The sequence below is a fragment of the Schistocerca piceifrons genome, chromosome 5 (assembly GCF_021461385.2).
Source record: "Schistocerca piceifrons isolate TAMUIC-IGC-003096 chromosome 5, iqSchPice1.1, whole genome shotgun sequence".
In the NCBI taxonomy this organism is placed as follows: domain Eukaryota; kingdom Metazoa; phylum Arthropoda; class Insecta; order Orthoptera; family Acrididae; genus Schistocerca; species Schistocerca piceifrons.
In genome coordinates this window covers 389,134,495-389,156,558 of record NC_060142.1, presented here as the reverse complement: position 1 = coordinate 389,156,558, position 22,064 = coordinate 389,134,495, and the positions used below count along the sequence as shown (strand labels likewise).

General features: G+C 44.3%; 1 protein-coding gene across 1 annotated transcript in view; it reads right to left on the bottom strand.

Annotated features, from left to right (window-relative positions):
- Window positions 1-22,064, bottom strand: part of LOC124799010 (probable cytochrome P450 6a14) — a 138,684-nt gene that overhangs the window by 28,562 nt on the left and 88,058 nt on the right. The window contains exons 2-3 of the mRNA XM_047262547.1: window positions 17,198-17,651; window positions 8,265-8,519 (exon numbers count right to left, since the gene is read on the bottom strand). Of these exons, the coding sequence (XP_047118503.1) occupies window positions 8,265-8,519; window positions 17,198-17,651 (709 nt within the window). The remainder of the gene's footprint in view (window positions 1-8,264; window positions 8,520-17,197; window positions 17,652-22,064) is intronic.

Genomic DNA, 22,064 nt, shown 5'->3' with positions numbered 1-22,064 from the left:
ATGTCATGAAGACGTTGATGTATGAACACCTAGTAGGAATTGAAGGGAACCTTGTTGGTAGGTTCCTAGCTTTCTGTGTCATTGTATAACACAAAACAGGCATATTTGAAATAGTGGTGAAAATATTATGCGCCTATGTAACACATACATTGGTGGTGAGCAATTTGTGAGGATATGAAATGCAACAAACCCATTAGGCTCCGGCTAGCTAGTGCAGGTCGCAGACTGTGAGTCTTGGAGAGGCTACTGATAAAATGTAGTCAGTGCACTAAGTAGATTATTTACAGAACACCCGCAAGTCTTCGGATATTATCAAATTCAGACATAAAGTCTGTAAATTATCCATGATCATATTGTGGCACTTAAGAATAAGATCTGCCTTGATCACGCTTTTTTTCCTCTCTCTTTTTTTTTTTTTTTTTTTTTTTTTTTGTAATCCACTATTAGCGGTTTCGGCTACTGCCCTCTTCAGATCTGTTACAAATAAAAAACAGTCATGTAACCAACTAAGTTCTACTAACTGAAGCAAACTCTATAACAGGTCTGGTGATACATCAGAAAAATAAAATATTTATTTGATTAATAGTCATGCATACCAGCCACACACATCATAAAATATTCTGATGTACATATTAACGTCAAAATCTATACCTGCGGATATATTAAGTGCTGGTGCCTCTCTGGGGGACACAACCTTGAAGTAGCACTGTCCGTGTGCATGGAGAGGCTTGTGTGTTAGTGTGAAGCTGAGGATAGGCTAGCTGTGGGAACCGACGGTCAGTAAGGTCTTCGCCGATGAACCAGACTAAGTATGGCCCACAACGACCTCTCATCCCACATCCATTCCTTGTCCTTTCCCAACTCCTCAGTACTCAATCCAAGGTGTGATGCGGTCCGAGGGGTGCGTGGCACATGGGAAGATGAGTCGTGAAAGGAGCCTCAGGGATCCAGGCGACCTCCCTGAATAATTAGCCTTGCACCGCATGGAGTTTCCGTGGTGTGGACCGGTTAGATCCCTAACTCCCATGGCACCAAAATGACACAAAAAATAGCAATACTGAAGGGCAAGTTAAGACCTCAGACACCCAAACATCGTGGCTGGAACTGATGGAAAACATCCCCTCAGCTAAACAGGAGGAGAGATCTGTTCAAGAAATGGAAATGATTACCAAGAAGTTGGACCAGATTAAGATCAAAGACTTGTGTGGGGTTCAGAGGAGGAAACTTCTTAGAGATCAAAATTTAATGGAATGAAAAGAGTGGCTTCCTCAACAAAAGTGGACGGGACTAAAAGGGCTTGAGCCCAAGACCTCCGAGGAAAGACTGTCCCAGGGCGTAGGGAGTGTACAAACCCCTTCCACACCGAGGGCAGGCAGTAAGAGAACAAGGGAGGGATCTAAGACTTCCACTTCTCAGGATAAGTGTATCCAGAAAAAGCTGAAGCAAGAAATAGGGAAATAGACCTATAGTACTGCAGTCTCGGTTTTTAGCATGGTGGTTATCCAGCAAGGCTATCCACTGGTCAAGATCACCTCACAGCAGGAGGAGCTTGTGCAGATGGCCCTCTTTGAGAAGATTGGAGGGGGGGGGGGCACTGGTCCAGGACCCAAATTCAGGAGAGTCTATCTGGATCACAGTGCTCTTATCTTTGTCTGTGAGGGGGTGGGTACAGTGGACAGGCTTAATCAAAAGGTGCCCCTAATATCAACGTGGGAGGATGCAAATCTGCTGGTAAAGACAGCGACTGAGCTCTTCGAGACAGCAAAGATTTTAATCTGGGTGCCAAAACTCCTTATGATACCTCTCCAGAGTCTTTGAAAAAATAGGGTCTCAAAACATGAAAGTCTCGACAGAGGGTTGGAAGGTAACCAACCGGAAGGCTGCATCAAACAACGAAACCCCTGTGGTGGAAGCCAGAGAGAAGTCCTTGAAGGCAATGCGAGAATGGTACCTGAGACTATTCTTGGGGTTCTCACAGGTTGCAATCAGGGTAATCAAAGACATCAGAAGCGACAATGGCGGCAAGATGGAGCCTGAATGTGCTGGAGATAAATCTGCAACACAGTAAAGTGGCCACTGCTGCCGTGAGTCGTCTTCTGGGAAGACAAGAAGTGGGCAGAGCCTTGATTCAGGAACACTATTTATATAAAGGGGATGTATCGGGTTCCAGTGGCACTAGAGATAATCTGGTTTATGCTAGAAATATAAGAAACTCCAGAACGTGCATTTACGTAAAAAAATGGAATTCCTTTGATGTCGATGGCGGACTTTTGTTCTAGGGACTTAGTGACCATCAGGATGCGGCAGCGTGAGGAAGGTATCACGAGGGAGTTTGTAATGACCTCAGAATGCCTTCCTTACGAGGACAGTGCTCCTCCTTCACAGGAGGTGAGGAGACTGATGGAAGCCTGTGCACAACAGAGGGACCAACTACTGGTTGGATGCGATTCTAATGCACACAACTGTGGGGCAGCACTGACACCAACAGTAGAAGTGAGTACAGTCTACAATTTCTTCTAGCTAATAACTTTGAGATCTTCAATAAGGGCACAGAACCTACATTCAGGAATATAATAAGGGAAGAGGTAATTGACATAACCTTCAGTTCCACTTTGAGGGGTAGTTATGTCAAACAATGGCATGTGGCTCTAGGGCCATCCTCGTCAGACCATATGTATATTAAGCTCGAGGATGAAATGGGCATTAAACAGACCATGTCCTATAGGAATCCCAGAAAAATTGACTGGCAGGCGTACAGGAGGGACCTCAACTAAAGCCTATCGGAAGTCGGTACTTCGATGCTTTGATAAGTAATCCGGTAGAGTTTGAGAAGGTATCAGAGGCACTGACCTCTGCCATCATGACCTCATACCATGACAACTGCTCAGTCACCAAGAAGTGCAAGAATAGGAAAGTATCCTGGTGGAACAACAACCTGGAATCACAGTTGAATCTGCTAAAGACTGTTTAACCTTGCAAGAAGGTCAAATACAATCTTGTAATTTAGCAAGCAAAGCAGGCGTCCTGGAAGGTATTCTGTGGGGAGGTAGAGGGTACGGTTGTTCAGGCCAGACTTCATAAAATCCTCAGTATGATACCAACTTACCCAGGAAGAACTTTAAGGAAAGAGGATGAGCAGTATACAAGGAAAGTACATGAAACGCACATGAAGCTCAAGACCCATTTTCCTCAATGTACTCTGAGAGACAACATAGACCAGGAAGAGTTCTCTGTGAGATATCATTTTTAGTTATTCGAAGGGAGGACTGGGAATCTGCCAGAGAATGTGTTAACCATAGTAAAATTCAATGGGTGGTGGGAACATTCCAACTGTTCAAGTCACCTGGCCCAGATGGAATTTTTACAGAGCTCTTGCAACAAGCAGGAGTGAACTTCACAAGATTCCTATGCATGTTATTTAGAGTTAGCCTAGCAGTAGGAATCATTCCTAACGTCTGGGGTGCAATGAAGGTTGTCTTCATTCCAAAGCCAGGGAGAATTGATCATACCAAGGCCAAGGCTATGAGACCAATCAGTCTGTCCTCCTTTTCTCTTAAAACATTAGACAAACTGGTCAACGTGCGTGTTAGGGAGAGGAGGTTAACTGGGGTCCGTTTACACATAAACCAAGATACATACAACCAGAAAAATCGTGTGAAAATGCACTCCACCATCTTGTTGGGAAGGTGGAGAAATCTCTACACTATCAGGAAATAGCCCTCTGCATCTTCTTGGACATCGAAGGGGGTCTTAGCAACACGACCTTTGGATCCATGGTTAAGGCAGCAGAGGTGCATGGCTTGGAGATCACCGTTTACAGGTGGATTAGAGCCATACTTAGAGGTAGAAAGGTAGAAGCCACCGTGATGCAACAAAAAATGGTAATCAGCACCACCAGAGGCAGTCCACAAGGAGGGGTCCTGTTCCCTCTACTGCGCGGAACCTTGTGGTGAATGAACTCACTGTAGAATTAAATTATAGACAGTACTTTTGCCCGGGATACGCAGACGATCTTGTTATAGTAGTACTTCGCAAATTTTCAAGTAAAGTCAGAGCTATGGCACACACTGCATTTGTGGTGTCAGCGCCAGACACCACACTTGCTAGGTGGTAGCCTTTAAATCGCCCGCGGTTCGTTATACGTCGAACCCGCGTGTCGCCACTATCAGTGATTGCAGACCGAGCTCCGTCACACGGCAGGTCTCGCCTAGAGACTCCCTAGCAATCGCCCCAGTTGTACAGCCGACCTTGCTAGCGATGGTTCACTGACTACATACGCTCTCATTTGCAGAGACGACAGTTTAGCATAGCCATCAGCTACGTCATTTGCTACGACTTAGCAAGGCGCCATATTCCGTTACTATGTATCCGGAACAGATAATATTGTGAATCATGTACCGTCAAGAGCGACGTTCATCATTAATGGATTAAAGTTAAGTATCAAACTAATTACGTCCGCTTTCTGAATTCTAAATCCTTGTCATGTTCCAGACCTCACGTCAGTATAGTTCTTCCCTCCTTACGCCAGCCTGCGTGAGCTAAAACGCGTGCATTTCGGCCTCCTCAAGTAACACGGTGTTGGCTCTTCTACCAAAACAACAGCATTATGCAAAATTGGTGCAGGAAACAGGATCTAGGGGTCAGTCCTAAGAAGACTGCTATAGTACCATTTACGAGGAAGCAGATCCAACACTCATATTGGAATATCAAGCTTCTCGATGAAACTCCACCAATGCAGGGGATAGTGAAATATCTTGGAGTAACCTTCGATGAGAAACTATTGTGGACCCCTCACGTAAGGAGCACCTATTCCATGGCGAAAGGTACTCTAATGAGTATGGGAGAGCTTGTGGTAAAACCTGGGCCTTAAGCCCCAAGGGTGTGTACTGCATATACTCTGCGGTAGTACGACTTATGATCACTTATGGGCCTACAGTGTGTTGGAAAAAGGTAGAACAGCAGGTAGCTGCTAAGGAGATTGTAAAGGTACAGAGACTGGCCTGCTTAGCTATTACAGGCAGAATTAACAACACATCCACTGCTGGGATGTGGTACCATGCTGAACATGCCCCCATTACTCCTATGGGTACAGATGGAGGCAGCAGGTGGAGCACACAGGTTAAAGACTGGAAAAAACTGGGACACACTGGGATAGCCAGGAGGCTCTCACACTAAAATACAGAGCGAGGCAGACTTAGGTATGGTTGGTCAAATGCTGGCCGACTATATAATAACTCCCATCTGCTTCAGTAAGCCTTTCAATGTAGTAATTGGAAGTAGAGAGCTCTGGGAGAACAAATTTCGACACCGTACTGGGGACATAATCTGGAGCACTGACGGTTCGAAAACAGACCAAGATGTTGGGGCCGGGATGTATGGAGTGCAGCCAAGGCTTGAGAGTGCAGTCTCTCTAGGGAAGATGGCCACTGTGTTTCAAGCAGAAATATCTTCCATCAGGGTGTGTGTGTGGAGGAGAATTTGCGGAGATGCTACAGAGGTTTATTCAGACAGCCAAGCAGCCCTGAAAGCACTGGCAGCCTCTGCAACAAGACCAAAGATCGTGGCAGAATGCCACAAAGTCCTTGTAGTGCTTGGGGAAAGCAGTAGGGTAAACCCATTTTGGGTCCCTGGTCACTCAGGGATTAGTAGTAATGAGTAAACCTGTAGGTTTGCCAGGATAGGGGCGATGACACCATTTATTGAACCAGAACCTGTCCTGATAATCACCAAGGCGATGAACAAAATAAAACTACGAGGCTGAACAAGGAGACAGCATGTAGAAAATTGGGCTAAAGTCCAAAAGCAATAACGGCGTGGTATTGATCCCGAAGCTATGTTCTAAGAGAATTATCTCAATTTTGAGCTTAAACAGGAGAGAAATGGAACTCGTGATTGGACTATTGACAGGTCATGGGAATTTCAAAAAAACACCACATACAATGGGGATAATAGAATAAGACTCCAAATGTAGGATGTGTGGTGTGGGCGAGGAAACCGCATCACATTTGATCTTCGAACGCGAGGCATTGGAGATTAAGAGACACATAATATTAGTATCAACCAGACCTGAAGAAATTGTGTCTGGAAAAGCACTGGTAAAGGGCCTCCTAGAACTGTTCAATGGCATCCGTTAGCTTTGCTGGAGACACAGGGAATGATACGGCACAATAAACTCTGTTTCGGTGCGGGCAGCAGAGGGCTTGACCAATGTTGTTTTTGCTTCCCTGATAAAATCAAATTACATCAGATCAAAACTGCTGGTGACGGGCAGGATGCGTCTCGTATTTATAGAAATATCTGAGGCTAGCGGAGGGCACTATAGCTAGAGAACATGACTAACCAAGTCGTAAATTTAAGAGCTAGAGTGCAATTTGAGTAGTCGTTTATTAAAATTACTTCACAAGGCAATATGAGCGTCTAACAATAAAACTCCAACTAACATACAAAATATAGAGTTAGATCCATACTTAAAATACACATAAAAGGTGTAAAGAGAAATAATGGAAAGCTCCTGGCAAGCAAACTCAATAACACCAAAGCAAAAGCCAGTTGCTCAAGTTGAACCCCACACCAAGTAGAACAGGGCATATTAATCACAGGTTTGTTAGGAAATCGTGGTGGCAATATCGAAAAACCTGAGCAGGCAGATGCTTGAGGATGGGTGCCAAGTATTCCGAGAAAACAAAACATCAATCGTTCAAGAACCGGTATAAAAGGAGGAATCAAGCTACATACTGCCGCTTCCCAGGGTGGACCGCGAAGACTTGATTGGATGAATTAAAATGTACCTTCGCTCGCCATATGGGAAGAAATCGTAATATGTGGTAAAATGGGAAGTACCCTCTTCTATGTTCTTCACAGTGGTTAACAGATATGTATGTAGATGTAGACCATTTGAGATAAGCTTGTGTTATTGCTGTAAGCTATAAGTTATTCATGGCAATAAAACAAGTTATTAATTTACATTTTCCCGACGTACTGGCGGCTGGAACAGCGATCAATACAACAGAAAAATGTATTTGTTCTATTCGGTAGTCAAGATTTCTAATTTTCCTTAGTAGCTACAGATTTAGGTGCACAGTACCATCCTCAGGCCACCGTACGATCAAAAAAAATCATAGTCCATAGTTAAAATAATAATCTAAGAAACATTTACAAATATTTTTTCTCTTTGATAGAAAAGTAGAGACAAACTCTAAATTATATAGGTAGCTCCTTAGCCTGGCACACAGTCATCTCACTTCCGAGGTAGGTGTGTCAGGTACTAAGAGAAAAGATCAAAGCTATGCTTTAAATACACATAATCTGCGGCCAGCTTTAGTAAAAGTGCTCCCAACGTACGCAGATTCTTTTTTCTTAAAGAGACACCATAAATATATACAAAAGAAAAAAGTGGCATCAAATGTGAAGTTTACGCTATTACATAACAAAACAGTGAATAAAACAGTCACCACTGTAAAAAACGTCAAAATCAAAATAGCTAATCAAGGCAGACATGTTTACATTCACCGTCTGTATACGGTGACCTGACCACGGGGACCAGCGGCACAATATGGGTGAGCGGTACTCTTCAGCTGTTAGCTGGTAACCTTTGGCCGCTTTATCACTGTCGCGTTTATCGCAGCAGTTCCCATGTGCACATTTGGGCCTTCGGCGGCTGCGCATCGCCTTTTTATTTTCCTACCATTAGTATCTTATCTCATAGTACTAGGTTACGATCCCGTAATACCCTCTGACACTAAAGCGACACAGTATGTATAAGTGATAACTCCTTGTTTTGTCAATATGTCATTAACAACTAAAGACATTCGTCGACCGACAGCTTTCAAGGACAGGCGTGTCCCGAATGGTTGACTGCTGCCTACAAGGCAGTACGATGAGCGACCTACGATCGTGAGGAATGCAGTCAACGTGTCCTCAATCTGTGTTATCGTTATTGCCAGTAGACGCATCGTAATTATGCCGCTGCTTCTTTATTCAAGCAGCTTCTCATCTAGCCCCATGAGGCTGAGTGGACCCCGTTCCAGATCTACGAAACTCAGAAAAAATTGAGGCGATACCGGGAATCGAGCCAGGGTCCTTCCGCAATGAAGGCAGTTACGGAGGCAGTCGTCAATGATGTTTTGCGTTTAATATGGAAATAATAACTGTACTTTTTAGTGAACCAGAGACATGACAATCGTGTCAGCTCCTCGGGTTAGCAGAGCACAACCTTCGGCAGACAATATCTTAATGCACCGGGGTACGATCAGTCGACCACTCACCCGAAAGGTGTTGGCAATAGAGGGGAATATGTTGCAGAAGGTACCGATGAGGCCTCGGGCGGGCGTGGGGACGAAGAGGCGGCGCGCCCACTTGCGGAACTCCTGGTCCGGGTTCTGCAGGCTGTGCGTCTCGAGGCCGAAGGCGCAGGAAGCGATGACGTCAGTGCCGTAGCGAGCCAGCAGGTCGAAGAACTCCACGTCTCTGGAGCCAGCACCCATCACCTCCACCAGCTCGCGGGCGCACTTCTCCAGCGTCTGCAACAGACAGTGGATTGTTTCTTGTTTCTCAAATATGATTTTTAGAGTTCTGTACCTCAATCTGCAAAAACGGAATCCTTACAGGATGACTCTATTGTCCGTCTGTCTCTCTGTCTCAAAAATGGTTTAAATGGCTCTGAGCACTATGGGACTTAACAGCGGTGGTCATCAGTCCCCTAGAACTTAGAACTATTTATTTATTTATTTATTTATTGTACCGTGGGATCAAATTAAGGAGAAGTCTTTATGGTCATGGAACGAGTCAATACATGAAATTATAACACGATAGTAGAAACAGATAAAATGAAATATAAGAAACATATTCAGGCGACAATTCTTAAGTTTAAATAAAGAAAATCAACAATGTAACACTGGAATTTGCTTAATTTTTCAGCTCTTCCAGGAGCTCCTCGACAGAATAGAAGGACTGAGCCATGAGGAAACTCTTCAGTTTAGACTTAAAAGTGTTTGGGCTACTGCTAAGATTTTTGAGTTCTTGCGGTGGCTTATTGAAAATAGATGCAGCAGAATATTGTACTCATTTCTGCACAAGAGTCAAGGAAGTGCATTCCACATGCAGATTTGATTTCTGCCTAGTATTAACTGAGTGAAAGCTACTAACTCTTGGGAATAAGCTAATATTGCTAACAACAAACGACAGTAAAGACAATATATACTGTGAGGGCAATGTTAGAATTCCCAGACTATTGAATAGGGATCGACAAGAGTTTCTCGAACTTTCACCACACATACCTCTAACAGCCCGTTTTTGAGCCAAAAATACCCTTTTGAATCAGAAGAATTACCCCAAAAAATAATACCATACGACATAAGCGTATGAAAATATGCGAAGTACTTTTCGTGTTGAACTTATTTCAGATACTGTACTAGTTAAACCTAACTAACCTAAGGACATCACACACATTCATGCCCGAGGCAGGATTCGAACCTGCGACAGTAGTGGTCGCGCGGTTGCAGACTGTAGCGCCTAGAACTGCTCGGCCACTCCGGCCAGCTGTCTGTCTGTCTGTCTGCCTGTCTGACCGACTGTTAAAAACCTTTTTTCTGAGGAAGAGGCAGACGTACCAAGTTGAAATGTATGTCCAGTACTAAGATCTGTAGCCTCTTAGCGTTGTAATAAATGTAACCAAAAGATATGGACATTCATATCACATATTTCGATCCTCGCATATTCACTCATAAAAACATGTAACTTAGTTCCCATTAACCTAGAATCATGAAATTTGGCAAGATGCAAGGTTTCACAGTGCACTTAAAGAGAAAAAATCCGAATAGTTTTCATTTGAAATCCTGTCGCACGAAAAAAGTTTTCATTTGTTATCCGTCTATCTGCCTGTTCGTCCGTCTGCTAAGAGCCCTTTTTCTCAGGAACGAATTGCCGTATCGAGTCCCAAGGCGTTGTACAAAATCTAAGATTCTACTTCAGTGCAATCAGAAATAGGCCATTTATACCACAAATTTTGATATTTTTACAGTATCAATATCGATAACAGGCAAAGACCGTTGATATTCTTGATTCCCAGGATGAATATTATTATTAACACAGAAACTGCCTTGTTTTATTAAAAACGATGGACTCTGTCCCTTTACCTATAATTTCTGCGATTTCATCCACTCCAAAGTGAAACTCTTTGTATTTTCCTCCGATGGCTCTGATTACAGTTTAGTCACTGGCCATTGCAAAAGTCCAGGCAGAAGGTACTCAACGAACAGTACACATAAAGAAACGCCAGTTTCCGGCGCTCAACAATTTTATAGCTACGTTCGGGTGTTAGTTCACTTGTCCTTATTGTGGTGTCACCGCCAGACACCACACTTGCTAGGTGGTAGCCTTTAAATCGGCCGCGGTCCGTTAGTATACGTCGGACCCGCATGTCGCCACTATCAGTGATCGCAGACCGAGCGCCGCCACACGGCAGGTCTAGAGAGTCTTCCTAGCACTCGCCCCAGTTGTACAGCCGGCTTTGCTAGCGATGGTTCACTGACAAATTACGCTCTCATTTGCCGAGACGATAGTTAACATAGCCTTCAGCTGCGTCATTTGCGGCGACCTAGCAAGGCGCCATTACCAGTTACTATTGATGCTGTAAAACATGTACCGTCAAGAGCAATGTTCACCAATTATGGATTAAAGTTGAGTATTCCAGCAGCTACGTACTATTTTTGTTAGTCTCATTACCTTGTCCTGTTCCAGACCTCACGCCAGCCTGCGTGAGCTTAAACGCGTGCCTTTCGGCTTCTCCTCCTAGTGGATTGGCTGTCTTGCCAGTCCACAACACTTATGTTGTAAGCAGTTCATGCAGCGTACATGACAAGACACTGGCCTTCATGGCATTTCCTTCTGTTCTAGCTGTGGTGTCCCCGCCAGACACCACACTTGCTGGGTGGTAGCCTTTAAATCGGCCGCGGTCCGTTAGTATACGTCGGACCCGCGTGTCGCCACTCCCTAGCACTCGCCCCAGTTGTACAGCCGACTTTGCTAGCGATGGTTCACTGTCTACATACGCTCTCATTTGCCGAGACGACAGTTTAGCATAGCCTTCAGCTACGTCATTCCCTCCGACCTAGCAAGGCGCCATATTCAGTTACAATTCTGAACAGATAATATTGTGAATCATGTACCGTCAAGAGCGACGTTCATCATTAATGGATTAAAGTTAAGTATCAAACTAATTACGTCCGCTTTCTGAATTCTCATTCCTTGTCATGTTTCAGACCTCACGTCAGTGTAGTTCTTCCCCCTTCACGCCAGTCTGCGTGAGATAAACGCGTGCATTTCGGCCTTCTCTAGTAACACGGTGTTGGCTCTTCTGCCAATTACAACGCTAGCCTTTGCCCGTTCACGCTAGGAAGCGCAACTTGAAGCTACACCTGGACGCAGGGCCCACTGCTACTGTTTCAGAATTTCGTTAAATCTAAGCTACTACCTTTAGCAGTGACTGTTCTGTTAGCCCCTGATAGAATATTTTGTACATTATGAATGAAAATACAACGACACTGGCGTAATATTCGACAATGTAATATTCTACAATAGAATGTTACAACAGTGTCGTGTGTATTTTCATTCATAACCACCTTCAGTTTTTCGTTGATAAAATTTTCAATTTAAAATTTCTCTCAAGTTAAAGTAAAATCCCTTTTTATGCAGAAACATACCAGTGTTTTTAATGTGACAAAATTTACAGTTTTTATAATATTGATGTACCCATTTTTCATATATTATTGAATGTGTCACCACTTTTAAAGAGAGCTGCCTTTTTTTTTTAACAAGTTGACTTTGCTACACCACCACGCAATGTAAAATATACGGGTGTTGGACAAAAATATTGAAACACCACGAGAAATGTATGCTTGAACATAAACGCAGATGTTGGGCATGCCTGCAAGCGGTATAGTTGTGGCATCTGTGTAATGTCCTCAACACGTTGCAAGTGTCTGCCGTGGTCAGAACAGTGTTCTGCGTAGTCGTGGGTGCATTGTGTCGGTACTAAGTAAATTTTGACGTGGGTAAATTGTTGGACCTCGTATGGTTGGTGCTTCATAAACAAGGCAGCCGAAGTGTTTCGTGTGTCAAGAGGCACCGTGTCGAAGATTCACACCGCATTCAGGTGAAGCGGAAAAATACCATCCGCCAAGTCACAATGCGGACGAAAGTATGAGTTGAGTGATCCTGACGGACGATCATTGAAGAGGATTCTGACGAAAAGTAACAGGACGGCAGCTGCTAGTCACTGCAGGACCGAATGTCGCACTCGCGAGCCCTGTGAACACCAAAAACAAAATAAAGGAAGCTGCAGACCTAGGGAACTGAAAGGCGAGCTGGAATTCCAAAACCACTCATCAGCGATACAAATGCCCGTACTAGGAAAGTATGGTGTACAAGCCGTCAAACGTGGACTGAGGGTCAATGGAAGAATTACGGTACTGCCTATTAAAATTACTGCACCACGAAAATGACGTGCTACAGACGCGAAATTTAACCGACAGGAAGAAGATGCTGTGATATGCGAATGATTAGCTTTTCAGAGCATTCACACAAGGTTGGCGCCGGTGGCAACACCTACAATGTGCTGACATGAGAAAAGTTTCCTACCGATTTCTCATACACAAACAGCAGTTGACCGGCGTTGCCTCGTGAAACGTTGTGATGCCTCAAGGAGGAGAAATGCGTACCATCACGTTTCCGACTTTGATAAAGGTCTGATTGTAGCCTATCGCGATTGCGGTTTATCGTATCGCGACATTGCTGCTCGAATTGGTCGAGATCCAATGACTGATAGTAGAATATGAAATCGGTGGGTTCAGGAGGGTAATACGGAACGCCGTGCTGGATCCCAACGGCCTCGTATCACTAGCAGTCGAAATGACAGGCATCTTTCCAGCATGGCTGTAACGGATCGTGCAGTCACGTCTCGATCCCTGAGTCAACTGATGGGGACGTTTGCAAGACAACAACTATCTTGACGAACAGTTCGACGACGTTTGCAGCAGCGTGGACTATCACCTCGGAGACCATGATTGCGGTTACCTTTGACGCTGCATCACAGACAGAAGCGCCTGCGATGGTGTACTCAACGACGAACCTGGGTGCACGAATGGCAAAACGTCATTTTTTCGGATGGATCCAGGTTCTGGTTACAGCATCATGATGGTCGCATCCGTGTTTTGCGACATCGCGGTGAACGCACATTGGAAGCGTGTATTCGTCATCGCCTTACTAGCGTATCACCCGGCGTGATGGTATGAGGTGTCATTGGTTACACGTCTCGGTCACCTCTTGTTCGCATTGATGGCACTTCGAACAGTGGACGTTACATTTCAGACGTGTTACTACCCGTGGCTCTACCCTTCATTCGATCCCTGCGAAACCCTACATTTCAGCAGGATAATGCACGACCGCATGTTTCAGGCCCTGTACGGGCCTTTCTGGATACAGAAAATATTTGACTGCCGCCCTGGCCAGCACATTCTCTAGATCTCTCACCAATCGAAAACGTCTGGGCAATGGTGACCGAACAACTGTCTCGTCACAATACACCAGTCACTATTCTTGATGAACTGTGGTATCATGTTGAAGCTGCATGGGCAGCTGTAGCTGTACCTGTGCATGCCATCCAAGCTCTGTTTGACTCAATGCCCAGGCGTATCAAGGCCGCTATTACGGTCAGAGGTGTTTGTTCTGGGTATTGATTTCTCAGGATCTATGTACCTAAATTGCGTGAAAATGTAATCTCTTGTCAGTTCTAGTATAATATATTTGTTCAATGAATACCCGTTTATCATCTGCATTTCTTCTTGGTGTAGCAATTTTAATGGCTAGTAGTGTATTCCGTCGGTTGAGTCTTGTTCACTGTTTCCAACTTTTGGCCGAGTTTACGTCCCAGGAGTGATACATGTTGGGGGTTCGCTGATGATTTGGGCAGCTATACCGTGGTATTCCATGGGTCCCACGACTGCCCTGCAGGTTCGCATTTATTTTTGTTGATTAGATGCGTCCCATATTTCAGTTTTTGTTTTTCCAGTGATGGTCCCCTGTTCACACAGCTCGCATAGTCCAGGACTGGTTTTGGAAGCACGAGGATGAGTTGTTACATCTCCCTGGTCGCCACAGTCACCACATGTCAGTACCACTGAGCCTTTCTAGTCTAATTTCGAGAGAAAGGTGCATGATCGCTATCCACGCCCGTCATAGTTGCATCAAACTTGCCACTGTTTTGCAGGACGAAAGGATTAATATTCCCTTGAAAACCATGAAGGACCTGTATTGATCCATCCCGAGACGACTGGAAACTGTTTTGAATGACGACGATTTTCTACACAGTGTTAGGCATGGTAATGTGTTGTGTTTCCATATTTTTGTCCACCTCGGTAAGGATCGTAAGTACAACGTTTGATTCATTTACAGGATGAGTTTCTGATGTCACTAGAAAATGGGTTCAGTATAAAAGCAAAAGCCGATCGTGGAGTAAACCAACTGGAGCGGAATTTCATCAATAAAATACATCTGCCAGTATGTGCTGGCCCAACATCGCGGAAAGAGTTACGTGTTACTGAAACTATGTGTGTGTAATAGCATCAGGCAGAACGAAAACGTGAACAGATAAAAGAGGGGAGGGAGACGGAGAAAATTATTCAAAATTATTGTTACTATGTATTGCTGCGTCTAGGAACATTTATCGTGATATTGTAGAAATTTTACTGGTGTGAGAATGGGAATTGCAGTAATGGACTCTGAGCAACATTCCGTTTAAACCTCCACCAGCGGTCGGAGACTAGCAGCAGCCAGACGAGGCAATTGTCTTTCCACACATACGTTGCCAACACAAGCGGCTGCATTTGGAGTGGTGCTGTGACCCGAAAGCATCAAATGTTCAAATATGTGTGAAATCTTATGGGACTTAACTGCTAAATTATCCTAAGGCCAAACACACGCACCCATGCCCGAGGGATGACTCGAACTTCCTCCGGGACCAGCCGCACAGTCCCTGACTGCAACGCCCTACAACGCTCGGCTAATCCCGCGTGGCCGGAAAGCATCGACTGCTGTTGAATGGTGTTGCAATCGCGAGTACAGAGGCGAGCTGGCGAGAAGTCTCCATCCCTCCAATGTTTTGGGGAGGCTTAGCAGTGTTCTCTGTGGGAGCCATCAGGCACGGCTGGTAGAGACTGAAGGAATTCTGACGCCACAAAAGTACGTCACGTACATCTTTAGTCCTCAAGCGCAGTCCCTCACGCGAGAATATCGTGGTGACATTTTTCAACAGTACAATGCTCGTACACACATGGCATGTGTCTCTGTGAACTGTATGCGTCATCTTGATGTGCTCATGTGGCCAGCAAGATCCCCAGATCGGCCTCCAGTAGAACAGGTGTGAGACGAGCTAGAATGGCGACGCTATCTCGGAGCCAGTACCCAGGATATAAAGGATCAGATTGTGGGCCGACATTGCCTCAATAGAGGACACAGAAGCTTACGACACACTTACGAACCAAATCAGAGGGGTTCAATGTCATACTGATATGTGGAGTTCTACTGCCAACTGTTAGTAAATTTTACTCCATTTTGCAAACACTGGAACAACACCACGCTTTTTTTAATGACGCTTGCCGCCACTGATGGTAAAAATTGTTATTTTGCTGTTATACGATTCAAATTTCAGTGTTTGGCCATTTCCAAGAACAAAAACTGGAATAAACAATAGAAGTAAAATCACAAAAACAAGAAAGCCGGCAACCACTAAAAATAGTATATAAATACCACGCTTCTTTACGTTATTTATTCATCAAAAGACGTCAGACTTGTACAAAATACAAGTCCTTGTCGAAAACGCATATCTGGTCATACAGCCCAGATTTGTCAATAGTAAACGTGAGAATGTCTCTAAAACGCCTAAATATATTATAGACTAACATTTCTGTACCCTGCAGCACAGTTGTTATATGAAACCGCTCACCAATAAATAGGTATGCGCCACTTGTTCAGGCACAACAACTGACATGGACATACATAAACGATTCTCCAAAGATCGCCTGAGAGACATCACGGTCTGCACAATGCAATCTGTGGTGTTTTAGGGAACAAGGTAGCTACGGCCGAAATCTGGATAGTACAACAATAAAATAAAAAGTGTTAAGTCAAATGGCGACAGCATCATTCGAAAAATTTACCATGACTGTGTCTTCAGCCAAAATAAAAACAATCAGCATCACATACGCTCTCAACCTATGACGTTTCATTTCGTTTGCTCCAAAGGTCGCCTGAAAGACATCACAGTCTGCACAATGGAATCTGTGGTGTATTAGAGAACAAGGTAGCTACGGACGAAATATGGATCGTACAACAATAAAATAAAACTTGTAAATAATAGATTTCAGCTGTCAGTCGTCCTTTTTAAATTTCATTGGCAGATCTAGATTTCAGCTAGCAACTAGCCATTCTCAATGCACTATCATTTTTGATCAATGCTTGTAATGCCTGTTGGTCGAGTATTCAATGAACTGTGGACGAAGGCCAACCTACAGCCATTACAAGCATTGATCAAAAATGATAGTGCATTGAGAATGGTTAGTTGCTAGCTGAAATCTAGATCTGCCAATAAAATTTAAAAAGGACGACTGATAGCTGAAATCTGTTATTTACAAGTCAATATAACAGTCGCTGCGTGCAACAGCCTTCTGAGTGGAAGGTAACCTAATAAAAGAAAAATTGTTAAAGTCAAATGGTGACAACATCATTCAAAAAGTCTACCATGACTGCGTCTCCAGCTAAAATGAAAACTATCAACATCACATATGCTCTCAACCTGTGAAGTTTAACTTCGTTTCCTCCTCACCTGTAGGGGGCATCACATTTGTGTTAGATAGCGTATATTTATTCAATTCTGGAACGTTAAATCGTAGACAAAAAATGGACTAGTTCATGTATAAGTGTGTTTGGTCTGTCTATGCAGAGTAAGGTCTGTGACTTGTTCGACATATTCAGTGTATTATTGCCGTTAAAAAATGCGGAGCTGTTACATATAAAGTGAATCAGTGACAGTAATGGTTTCCAAAATTGTACTTACACAACAAATTTTCCCATCCGTCAGTAGTTTCCGAATATTTCTAAGCTAGTATTACGCAGCAAGCTGTGAGCAAGATGTGAACAGACTTACCGGAAACATCATCTTCATCTTCCCTGATGTGAACGTAGGTGTCAGCCTGTTTCTTAGCAAACGCCACCTTTCACCAGCCATAAAGACCAAGTGTCCAGTGAGTGGGTCGACGTCTTCGTTGACGTAAAGGCCGCGATCGTGGAAGTGCTGGAAGTCCTTGACGAGCATGCTCTTGATAAGCTCTGGGTCCTTGACGACGATTCCAGGCTGGGTGAACATGTAGATTCCAACCATCGGTTCGGAGGACGGCACCGCACTGTAGAGGTCGCAGCAGATGTCGCCGAAGTAGCGCTGGAACAGCATGGCGCGCCACGCGTGTCCAAATGGGAAGGGCGCCCCCGGGATGTACGGGATTCCCCGTCGCGGCCAGTAGCTCCAGCAGTAGTAGGCGTACAGCGCCACCGCAGCGCAAGCGTCCACCAGGGCTGCCAACAGCTGCAGCATCTCGACGAGTCTGCAACAGCACATTGCACATTGCGCATCACTATCTTGCTTTGGGGAACGTGTTGTCACGGAGCTAAAAGTCGACGGAAACCAAGTACAAGCCTACCGCCTCTCTACAAACAGTTTTCGAAATGAATACTCACTTGTCACTGTAGTAGCCCAGTGCTGATCAGCCATAATATTATGACTACCGACCTACTATAGATACAAACCCATCCAGGCGATAGCAGCGTCACCTGCCAACCCTGCTAGTCAGACATACACACGGTGCACGTAGTAGCAGTGAGCCCGCTGGCCGTGTGTAGAAATGGAAAGGGGGCGATCTGCCTGAGTTTGACCGAGGGCAGATTGTAATGGCCTGCAGGCTTGGCACGAACATTTCGGAAACTTCACGACTTGTTGAGTGTTCGAGGAGAGCTTTGAAATGTTTCTTCAGCACGTAGCGAAACCAAGTTGAAACCTGGTCCAGACGTCAAGGGATTGGACGACCACACCTCATTACAGATGTCGGACGTTGTAGGCTGAGCATACTGGTAAAACAGGACAGGCGGCGACCTGTGCCGGAGCTAACATCAGACTTTAATGTTGTGTAGAGTACAAGTGTGTCTGAACACACAGTGCACCGAACATCCCTACGATGGGCCTCTGCAGCCGACGACCTTTGCATGTGCCAATGTCAACACCATAACGTCAACTGCTGGACGTTGGGGCAGTGGCAGAGCCTTGACATTGTCTGATGAATCCCGACAGCTTCGTCATGCCGATGAGAGAGCACAAATCCTCCGCCTTCCAGGGGAACAGCTCCATGACGTCTGTACTGTGGGGTAGATACAAGCTGGTGGCGGCTTCTCTATGCTCGGGGAAACACTCACGTGGGCATCCATGGGCGCAGTGAATCTTGTGCAAGACACCATGGATGGCAAGTAATATCATACACTGGTTTCAGGCTACGTAACCCCCTTCACAGCGAGTATGTTTCACTATGGTAGTAGCATCTTTCAGAATGACAGCACGCCTTCTCACAAGGCCAGGTGTGCGGTGGAGTGGTTCGAGGAACACAGTGGCGAGTTCCAATAGACGTGCTGGCCCCCAACCCGCCAGATTTGAGCCCCATCGAAGAAATCTGGAACATGATTGAACGTGGTGTCAGAGCTCATGGCCCCCTCCCCGCAATTGACGAGAATTAGGTGACGTGTGTGTAGATGTGGTGCCAACTCCCTTTAGTGACCTGCCAAATTATCATTGCTTCCATGCCACGATGCGTCGCCATTGTTATCTGTGCCAAATGTGGACATATTACCTATTATACAGGTGGTCATAATGTGCTGGCTGATCAGTGTAAATGTGTGCTACTGATTAATTGTGACTATGGGAATGTATCTAGTAATGAAGTTATATGCAGTAACGGAAGGAAGGCTTCCACCAACAGCTGAGAATTCTGTGGTCGATGGATGAAATTATACTCCTACCCTTCGTCCCCATCTGCATGGAAACTATCAAACGCTTGTAAATATCAAGTGCCCTTAGAACTGGAGGGGCTTTGTGGATTGTATGGAGGGTGCCACAGTTAGCTCCATAATCCCAAATACTTATAGTTGTCCCCGACATTCCGACAGGTAACATCATCCTTGATTTCAAGTAATCTTTCGTAATAATCCTCGATTTCAAGTAATCTATCGTTATAGTTAGACTCTGCAAAAAGTCAGCACCCGTATTTCATTTTATTTAACTATCTCTTCCCTTCCGTTTCAACTGCTAGAATGCCTGTATTTTTCTACAATACTGGTCTTCATCCTATGACCTTATTATGAAACCATCAAACCCATAATGATACGACTTACAAAGGACATCTTTCAATGGGTGCAGAAGAGCTCATTGTTCAACAATCTCCATATAATAATTGGAAATAGGTGGACTAAGAGGAATCCCAATGACAACCACATCAGTTCGCTTGTGGAATTCATTTTGTGTATTTAAAAATAGAGATTCCCCTTAGGGGGCTCCCATTTTGGGAGTATGTGGGTTAGCAAGTGTGGAGCCCCGAGCTGAGTTTGACATTACTTACTCATACTGGTGGCAAACTCCTATTTCGTTTCTATCGGCCTCTCTCGGCCAACTCTTATTTTTCCGACGCCAGTGGCGTTAGGTTTCGAGGTCCAAAGGAGTCTTTTTCTTGTCCTCAATTCAGACCTTCGAAGATGTTGCCTTGGTTGTTGGATCACAAAAGGCTAACGGTAGAAAATCCTGAATTAAAAATAAGCGCAACCTGCTGTCTTGCAGGATGAAAGATGTGGAAGCACCAATGGCTAGTATATGCCAGAACTAAGAAATAACGGCTGGTGGGGAAAGTTATGCTCCTTAGCTGTGGTAAAAACAGCCAGCCGAGGGAAAGGAAAATCTTGAAAACAGAACCACCGACAGCCAGGCCAGTGATCTACCGGTGTTGTAATTTCACTGCTCAGAGTACCGGCACTGGACCTCAGAAAGGACCGTAAATATGACGATCAAGGTTAGGAACAGGTCTAAGACATGGAAAAATAAAAATGGTCTGAGAATTGAAACATGGAACATAAAACCCTTAGTATGAAAGACCAAGAGCTTATACAAGAATTGAAACGTCGTGAAATCTCAGTATGTAGTACCCAAGAGACAAAAAAAGAAAGGCAAAGGCTGGAAGCAATATGACCAGTACTTACACATTTATAGTGGAGAACAGAAGCAGATAAGAGCTTTAGCAGCAGTAGGGATACTTATTCACAAGAAATACAACGATCTTATTGAGGAGTTCCAATGCAAACAGAACAGTTTTACGAAAACAAACTGGCTCATCACAAATTGAACATTATCTTCCTGTACATTTATTCCAACGACTACATTCACTCGATAATTGGTTCCAAATTGAGTGGCTGCGTTGCAGTTAATAGTGGTATTAGACAGTGTGACTCTTCAAGTTCGCTTGAAGACATTATAACGTTGTTGCTTTAATTTGTTTTGAAAGCGGTGCTGCTAACCAATAAAAGCGGGTTAAAAGCTGTGAGCTGTCTGGGGAAGTTAACCTTGCATTATTGAGCAACTGTTTCACCAGGTATCCAATCTAGCTTACCAAATTCCCAACCAAACTATCATTAATTATAATCTTTTAATAGTCATACGACAATTTATGCCGTAAATGACAACAGATTTAAGAAATTAACATGAAAGGAATCCCACAGAGACCTTTCAACATTTATTGTAACAACTATATCCAGGCAAAAACTGTTTCCAGATTAACTAGCTGCATAGCAGTTATTAGTGGTACTAGACAATGTGACTCAAAATGACTCTTTGAGCCAGTGATAAAGAAGATATTGGTAGGTAGTGGCTATAGAATGGGGGACGAATAAATTAAAATAATTTGTTATACTGACGATTCAGTTTTACTGCAAACAGTGAAAATAACCTGCAGAAAATTTTACGTATATGCAGTGTGGTAGCCAAATCCTAAATATGTGCGTATACACTCAACCCCCCCCCCCCTACCCCATGAACCATGTACCTTGCCGTTGGTGGGGAGGCTTGCATGCCTCAATGATACAGATAGCCGTACCGTAGGTGCAGCCAAAACGGAGGGGTATCTGTTGAGAGGCCAGACAAACGTGTGGTTCCTGAAGAGGGGCAGCAGCCTTTTCAGTAGTTGCAGGGGCAACAGTCTGGATGATTGACTGATCTGGCCTTGTAACACTAACGAAAATGGCCTTGCTGTTCTGGTACTGCGAACGGCTGAAAGCAAGGCGAAACTACAGCCGTAATTTTTGCCGAGGGCATGCAGCTTTACTGTATGATTAAATGATGATGGTGTCCTCTTGGGTAAAATATTCCGGAGGTAAAAGAGTCCCCCATTCGGATCTCCGGGCGGGGACTACTAAAGAGGACGTTGTTATCAGGAGAAAGAAAACTGGCGTTCTACGGATCGGAGCGTGGAATGTCAAATCCCTTAATCGGGCAGGTAGGTTAGAAAATTTAAAAAGAGAAATGGATAGGTTACAGTTAGATATAGTGGGAATTAGTGAAGTTCGGTGGCAGGAGGAACAAGACTTTTGGTCAGATGAATACAGGGTTATAAATACAAAATCAAATAGGGGTAATGAAGGAGTAGGTTTAATAATGAATTAAAAAATAGGAGTGCGGGTAAGCTACTAAAAACAGCATAGAGAATGCTATATTGTGACCAAGATAGACACGAAGCCCATGCCTACCACAGTAGTACAAGTTTATATGCCAACTAGCTCTGCAGATGACGAAGAAATTGATGAAATGTATGATGAGATAAAAGAAATTATTCAGGTAGTGAAGGGAGACGAAAATTTAATAGTCATGGGTGACTGGAATTCAAAAGTAGGAAAAGGGAGAGAAGGAAACATAGTAGGTGAATATGGCTTGGGGC